The sequence below is a fragment of the Halyomorpha halys genome, unplaced genomic scaffold (genome assembly GCF_000696795.3).
Source record: "Halyomorpha halys isolate HHAL.00 unplaced genomic scaffold, Hhal_1.1 Scaffold262.1, whole genome shotgun sequence".
In the NCBI taxonomy this organism is placed as follows: Eukaryota; Metazoa; Arthropoda; class Insecta; order Hemiptera; family Pentatomidae; genus Halyomorpha; species Halyomorpha halys.
The window spans coordinates 443,278-452,031 of record NW_027109480.1 but is presented as its reverse complement, the minus strand read 5'-3'; the positions used below and the strand labels follow the sequence as shown (position 1 = coordinate 452,031).

General features: G+C 31.8%; 1 protein-coding gene across 1 annotated transcript in view; it reads left to right on the top strand.

The window, feature by feature from the left end:
- The window catches only part of LOC106680449 (uncharacterized), a 20,812-nt gene extending 13,594 nt beyond the window's left edge, over window positions 1-7,218 (top strand). Inside the window, exons 5-7 of the mRNA XM_067047663.1 lie at window positions 3,845-4,042; window positions 4,214-4,331; window positions 6,127-7,218. Coding sequence (XP_066903764.1) covers window positions 3,845-3,868 — 24 coding nt within the window. The 3' untranslated portion in view covers window positions 3,869-4,042; window positions 4,214-4,331; window positions 6,127-7,218. The remainder of the gene's footprint in view (window positions 1-3,844; window positions 4,043-4,213; window positions 4,332-6,126) is intronic.
- Window positions 7,219-8,754: the final 1,536 nt, after the last annotated feature.

Sequence of the window (8,754 nt, the reverse complement as noted above, 5' to 3'; positions counted from 1 at the left end):
GACAGTGGGAACGATGGAGGTGAGACAGAAACGAAGAAAGGCGTACTAGCCCGAAGGCCTTCACCACCTAACTTCTTTACTGTCTCTCCATCAAAGAAAAGAAGGAATGGAATACCTACTACCAAGCCCGATTCCAACTATGGAGTTTTGCCAGATAACCTGGTAATCCACAGGTGGTCTCAGTAACACACGACCACTACGTCTACTCCAGGCAACGCTCCTGAGAGCGATCCTGTTACCGCCTCTAATGCGATGCCGGGCAGGCGTCGCACCCGTAGTGCCATTTGAGAACAAGTCCCTTATTGCCCGAATGGGTGGCGGGCCCGAGGGAAACCCTCGTACCGGTTTTCCTACCTCCGAGCTACGTGGGGGGGAGGGGTCCCACGTAGGTCGAAGGAAAGATGGTTCCGGTGACCAGCCACAGGAGTTGACAAAGCTATTATTTATTAAGTGAAATATAAGTGATGTAGATCTTTGAAAATTATTTCTCATTTTTTTTTTTTTGTTGGACATTCAAGAATAATATGTTTAAGGGTCTCGTTACCGCTGCAATTTTTGTATTGAAAAGTTTCTGTTATGTCTATTTTGTCCGGGTAGAAAATTCCAAGATTCGTTTTAAGTCTTATATAAATTTTTATAATATCTTCCCCTATGATTGCTTGTGAGAACTCCGGTTTTTGAATGATATGAGGAAATATATTTTGTGCTGCCCAGTGGGGTTCACCATATATGGGTTTTACCAATTTTCTATCTGATTGAATTTAGTAATTCTATAATAATCGGTGTAAGGCAACTTAGTTTCTACTGGCTGACATGTTATAATGGCTATTTTAACCATTTTTTCAACTGCCTCGTTATCTGGAATCCCTGCGTGACCTTAGTCCACTTAAATATTATTTATTTATTTCGAAATGAATGAAAAAAATGAAGAAACGTTGTACAATGTTAATGAGTGAATAAATAATAATTTATTGAAAATGATGGAAGTAATTATAAACCTCAAAAAATTATAAAAAATTATTTATTTCCTTTTATTGCTTGATAATAATTTTTTGTTATTTCCATTAGGATATTACTGATATTTTTGTTTATATCTATGGATTGATAAATGTTTTTGAGGGCTTCTAAGCTCATTAACATTTTATATATTTTTTATTTATATATTCAGAACATAATTTTTTTGGCCAGAGACGAATGATTTAGTTAACAGTGAATATATTTTAGTAATGTATTTCCTTCAAGTGTTTTTCACCACAATCTTAACATATGGGTATCTGTATTTTTACACTGACTAGTCACATGTCCATTACGAAAACAATTTTGACACTGTACGACTGTTCGAATGTACCTGTGTATTTCGTATCTAATTTGGTGAATACTAATATAATTAGGAAGGAACTATCCTCTAAAATTTATTAGAACTGTCAGTTTGAGCTCATATTCATTTGTATCTTGGTTAAAAAATTTCTTTTTGAACCTTCTATTTATGTTCTTGACAGAGTAAAACTCATTCGTTAGGAGATGTATTCATTGATTTCAGTTGAAAATTCTAGTGAGGTTCACATATATATTTCTCGTTATTATTATTATTATTATTGGTGTTAGGTTTTGTTTATGGTCTTCAAAACTACAAAAATGTCGCATAGAAACCACTGAGTTCTAAAATAAAATGAATATTTTTATTAACTAAAAAATTATTAATATTCTGTGTATTAGTTTTCTTCTGAAAGCAGTTTATTAATGATGATGGCTGCTAATTCTAGATACAAATGAACTCTGATCAGTAAGTAGAGTACTAGCAGGGAATTATAGACTTGAAATACACCTAAAGATTTGTGGAGAAGAAGGCGATGAAACTTTCCATCTATGTTTTCAGGAACCCGATACTGCTCTACACCACATAAAAGGTTGTGACTGGTGTACTTCTCTAAGATACAAGACCCTCTTCCCTTTTGGAGGATAAATAGGTTTCCATCGGCTATTTTTGGAGTAGGCAAAAAGGACCGATAGGCCCACTTACTGGCTTATCCTTTTCTCTCCCTAACATTACTTGTACCAGTATTTCTTCAGATATTAAAATATTCACGGATTAAAACTATAACAATTAACGCCAGGCCACACAGAAGGGAGTATGTCTTGGCGGACAGCTATATCTGACCGAGGCGGTCTGGTTGTATTAGGCAAAACTGCAACATCTCTGTCAGACAGAACTCGGTCTACCGTCGACGGTGGGTCTTCGTCACGACAAGGGATCCACTTGTATAAATTTACAGATTTTCCACTTAACCGCCCTACCGCCGTCTGCGTCTGCGACTAAACTAACTGACCAAAAAGAAGAAGTGATCATTGAAACTTTGGGTAAATACACGTATCCGTATGATAGTTCTCAGGAACATTAAAAAAATGCGTTCAGCACTTTTCATTTTTCTCTTTCATTAGATTGTGCTGATAATTAGATCACAAATATTCTTGTGACATACGAAAATACTTGAAAAAACGTTTTCAATACATAGCGGTGGTATTCTGTCAATTCTTCCTCCTCTTATTGATTTTATGTACCCAACATCGTATTTTCTTATTTGCTGCCCTTTGCAAATATTAATAGCTAAATTTCTTCGTCAAAGGATCTCGACCTACTGGATCCACTGCACAATATATCGCGTTCTGTGTGGCGTCACATTATCGCAGACCGACGAGACGACCGCAAATCGCTCACCTTCGCGACAGACCACTTTCTATGTGGCCGAGCCTTTAATGATAAAAAAGCAATTTTTTTTCTTTCACTTTCATTTTAGTTCTGTTAAGAAGTTATTACAAAATTATTAGTTTTTTTATTATTCCAGGTTATAACCATTGAAAACAAAAGTTGAACTAACTGAGGGAAAACCATTTTAAGTATCAACAACTTCAAACACATCTTTATTATTTATGCATGTGTGATATTTCGGATATCTTCCTTTTCATTATCAAACATATCTACTATATTATAATACACCAGTAACCACTATTTTTATCGATTATGAATTTTTATAAAAATGGCTAAACTTTGTTATTATAAAATTCCATTTTAATTTAATTTTCCATACTTGAAGTAATTCTGCTATTGAATATTTATTATTATTGTAATTATAACAAAAAATTAATAGAACCATTTTTGAGTATTATAATCTCGGGATGTGGAAATGATATTAGTATTTATCATACCACTCTTTATTGAGTGTGTGGGCCTGCATATGGTTTAGCTAAGGTACAGGTCGATATGTTACAACCTCTATTACACCAGTATCTAAACAGTGCAGTTGATTTTTAAATTATGTTTAATCAAGTTTATTTCTTCTAGTAAACTTATAAGAGCCTTATATATTAAAATAGTAGTTCCTACACACATATGTGTATTATGTGATCCATATACACATTTTAATTCTGCATTAATTAAGGAATATGAGTAGACTAATTGAATCTCACTAAAATTATTTGTTTTAGTCCAAAAATGTTATTACTAATGAAGATGAAATTAATGGAATATATAATGCTTCTGATGAAACTCTTATCCTCAAGGAAGGAGAAGAAGCTGATTCAGAATGCCTTATATCCAAATTGAACGATGATTGCTTACTTCTTATCTTTGATTGGTTACCTATCAATGAACGATTAGGTCTTAATAAGGGTAATAAAAAAAATTAATACTAATTTTGATATTTAAGTTTTTTTATTACACTTATATATGTTTTACTAGAACTTGGTGATTTGGTGTCTTTTTTTCTATTTATGGTATTATTTTCACAAATATCAGATTCTTATTAATATGAATTGTAAAATTTGTTTGTATATATTTTTTTGGCAGTTTGTCGTAGATGGAAGTCATTAAATATGCCAATGTGGCATGGTATAAAAAGGTTAAACTTCTCTGTACCTCCTCTTGTTGATACCACACTATCTGACGAACTTCTTAAAAATTACCTCAGCCTGTGTCCAAATGTAACATACATAAACATTGCCAAGAATAGGCATAAACTAACAGGAGATGCCATTTTCACGATTGGTAAGTTTTAATTAATTATTATTTATTGATATTAGATTCAGTTTAAGTTTTAAGTGTTTTAATGAAATATAATCTTGAACTGATGAAAAGCATTTTCTGGAGATAAAAAGATTACTTTAATATGTTTGCTTTGCATTTAAATCTATTCATTAATTGATTTTTTTTTTAAAGCTAATAGCTGCCAGAAACTGGAATCATTGGTTATAAAGAAAGTTAAAGTTCACAAAAGGAGTTTAGATTTCTTGATGATTAACTGTCCAATGCTTAAATCATTTTTCATGCTTTAAAGGTAAGGCTCCAACATTTTTTTATATAATCTTTCAATTTTTACTACACAATACTTTTCTAAATTTCAACAAATTATTTGTGTGTGTAAGGAAAAAAAATCAACACAAAGGTTTAGTTATTTTGGTTTGTAAATAAAACGGCAGATGGCGACACTTGATACTGCTGAGAACAAAGCAAGAGGCACGCTGTTTTGTTCTAGAACAGTCTGTCATGGCATCTGTTTATGAAAACACACTCGTATTTATTTATAAAACTGTCCCAACTTTCCACAACCTATATGCCTAAACAGTAATGTATATATTATCTTTCATGAATAGTTATCTTATTCTATTGTTCAGTTATAAATTTTTTTACTGATTATATAGCATGTACTGCCCAACACAATGGTGAAATGGTTGCTTTGGTTAAGAAATCTGCTCTTGAAGAAGTCAGAAGTATAGTTCTAATTCTGTTGGTTTATGGCCAACATACTTTTATTTTATCCTTCAGTTATTTATGAAATTCTTTTATATTTAACTATTGTTTTTGCTGTTAGCAATATGAGATGTTTAATTATTTCAAATTATAAAAATTAAAGGTTAATTGAAATTTTTTTGAAAATTCAGCATTTAAGCCATGTCAAACTATTTCAATGAAGTATAAAATGGCATTTCCATGACATTGATTCTAATTTAAAAAATACTGTAACATCTTGGCATATTCCAAACAGTAAATACACAATTTAAGTTCTGTACAACTTTTCAACTTTGAGCTAGACTCAACTCAGATTCAAAATTTTTCATGATCACAATACTTGACCACATTTCATTTATAGGTCAAGTGAAAGACGTCACTGATCCGAAGACTTATTTCACAGCAATAATTTTGTTCCTCATTTTGACACTAATTCTCTTATACAAGAGTAACTACCCATCCGGAATGAATCTAAATAATTTTTGAAGATGAAGATCGTGTACTTGCTTGCTCCTATGCAAACAATAAGGCTATCTGGAAGCCTGGAATAATTATTAATACGTTTGGCCAACCCTACTACTTAAATTAGACAGTTTAATAAGTTCAGCTCAAGGTTTCCAAGGTAAAGCCTCAACTCCCCCTACTACAAATGGCCTATATATTCAACTTTTTTTTTTTTTGTTTACCCTCTACCTGGTTTATTCTGACAAGGGGGATAAAGGAGGAAGGGAGTTATCAATAGATAACGAACCTTTTCTAACCAGAGTGGAAGGGTCAAGTTTTCATTCTATGGTACTCTCAAAAGATAAAAATCAAATCCCCAGGCCAAATTTTAATAGAACTACTACAATCTCAAGGTTCCTCTGCTTATGTGATGCCCCAACTACGAACTACCTAGTATTCAACACAACTGTCCTACACTTCACTAACCATTAGTCACCATATTTGTTATGGATAAGGGCAGTGAAAAATGCTCTTACTGTACCTTATTCCCCAAGTATTTAAATAGATTTTTTTAGAAATTTAAGAAACAAGTGTTTTGTTTTGCAAAAACCACAATATCTAAAGTTTCAGGTATGATAGTATTCACAAATTTATTTTAAAATACTCTTGATAGGATAGTAAATAAATTAAAATAAAATTGGTTTTTTAACATGTCTAATTAGAGGGAGAGGTGTAAATGTGAAAACTTTAAAAAATTTTTTTTAATAGATACTCTTTATGTTTTGATTTTTCTTTCCTAACAACTTTTCTAATCTTACCTTATAACCCCTTCTGTGTAAAAATAATACTAATTAATCTTTTATAAGAGTTAATTTTAAAAGTAAATTTTTTTTTTCTAGACAACATTTTTATGAAACTACAAGAAGTGTAAATGGAGGGTATTTACCTCCTAGCAGTGTGGGGGATAGAGATGTAGCCGAAGTGTATTCGCTCTTGAATCTGCTTATAGAAATACTAGGAGTAAGGAGATACTGGAGAGATCTGGGAAATACCAAGACCCGTTAATATACAAATAGTAGAGGAAGAGAAAACCTGAACCCTTGATAATGTTTGTTTTCTCTACTTTCTTTTTGAATGCCAAGAGGAAATGATTTAATAATCTAAGAGACTACTGGCACAGAACATGTTATGACATGAAATGAAAAATGGGTCTGAATTCAAGGACATTTAGTCCCCTAAAAATATTCATAAGGAGCAGGGTGGCAAGTAAAGCACTGCTACTAATTCCAAGGACCTGGGGTAGAATCTGGCTGTGACAGATAATTTTTATTCTGTAACTACGGTTGTGAAGTCAACCCTGTGGGGTTCTGTAGCCCTCCTAAGGTTCACTCAGCCTCATTAATTGGGTACCCTTCATCGCAGGAGGCATTCTTGGTCCTTCTAGGTTGGGGGTAGGGCTGATAACCTGATCCTGTAAAAAACATATATTATGATACCTCATAAAATCGGACTGTTTTAACATGATAACGACCATGATTTTGTATGACAGACTCTATATTGGATCTTGGAATGTTCGGAGCTTATGCAGACTGTAGTGGATGAATTAAAATGGTACAGCATATTGATAACAGCCATACAGGTTGCCTAAGACAAAATTGGGGACCAAATTGAAAGAAGCAGGTATGAAGTCCAGAATCTGAAAAATCCTAATGAAAAAAATAAATTCCAAATTGAGCTCTTATGGTTGAGAAACACTGGGAGACCTTAGAAACAGGGCTAAAGGAAACAACCAAGGAAGTAATAGGTATTCAGGAAAAATGGAAAGCCAAGAAGTGGTTCACAAAAGAATGAAAAAAGGGCAAAAACCAGATGGGTAGAAGAGCTTCATATCAACAAAGATGTGAAAGAGCTATATGCTGCAAACTGGAAAACAGTAGCCCAAGACAGGCAATGCCTGCTTTTCGACGTTTTGGACAATCCGACCATCCTCAGGGACAATCTTAATACTATTTTAGAACTAAATCATTTAAAAAACAACTTTATGCAGGCTATTCTGCCCAGGTCAATCCAACAAATTACCCTAATTATTCAATTTTCACATTAAATAATTTTAATTTTTGATTTAATATGAAAATTGACTAATTAGGATACTTTGTTGGATTGACCTGAGCAGAATAGTCGGACTTATAAATAGAAAAAAAATGTTTTGAGACTAAAATGGATGAAATTTTATTTATTTAAACAATATTAACCAAGTCTCAAGAAAGTGGAAAGTGTTAAGATTATAAATTATATATATATATATATTGTAATATGCTCTTTTTGAGTAAATAGTACATTTTGATGTATAAAGGGTTCAAAAACCCTTATATACATCAAAATGTATGTTTATAAGGGTTTTTGTATATGTTTTATTTTATGTATCATTTTAAGATTGTTCATTTGTTTTGTTTATCCAAAAAGCAAGCTAACCAATTTTCATTGTCTATAATAACTTCGTGATTCAAAACAAAACCAAGATGGCGGTACCTATTCTTCAGTCAAGTCCGTTGAATCAAGGCCATGTTGAGCAGATTCAAATATCATAAAAACTATTTTAACTCTTCCCATCATAATTGAAAATACAGTAAATTAAAGGAAAACTAGAAATCAAGAAATAGTGCAAATGAATAATATTCAGAAAATAAATCATTTGCAAAAATCCCTAACTGTTGTGCGACAATCGATGAGATTGTAAAAAAGATTTTACACAAAATGATAATTATAAGTGTATACCAAAATTAATTACTCAGATGAAATCTTACATTACAGGGGAAAGAAAAAATAAATTCATTAGGATTTTCAGTTTTAGTAAGACATTTATAAGGATTGACCAATTTTATTTCAATCTAAATATGACCCAAACACTAATTTTACTTAAAAATAAATTTTGTAAGATTAAAAATAGGATATTTGATAAGGCCTTAAAGGTATCTTTAAATTTTAAATTAATGTAGTATGGCACCTGGTTGGTGGTAGCCAGGTGAAGGGGTCGCATTCCATTCCTTACACCACAGCAGAACAAGCTGCCATAGATTGTATCATTCCAAGTCATTTTTTTTGCTAAGTTAATAATCTTTTGAAATTCATAATGTTTATAGTTTCTATTAATACCACAAAATAATTTTTTTGCTAATCCACTTGAGTCAGTATAAAGTTTTTCTTTGTTATTATGATTATCTTGATTATTACATCTTTGTTATTAATGAATTTTTCTTTTTCTCTTGTATTAATCCAAGTTTAGTTTTAGTCTATTGTCTACCTATATTAATTTTTGGTCAAGGGAAGGTACTTGAAGAGAGTCCTAAATAATTCATTATTTCATTTATAAAATTTATTCTCAGAATATTCCCTAAACAAGTTCTTAATAACATAAGCTATTATTGCGAAGATATATTTTTATTATTTATAATATTGTATGTCTTTTTAATTATCGGAAAGGTTCACTAGGTGTGGGAGTTCATTTAAAAAACTTATGAATGTTTTAT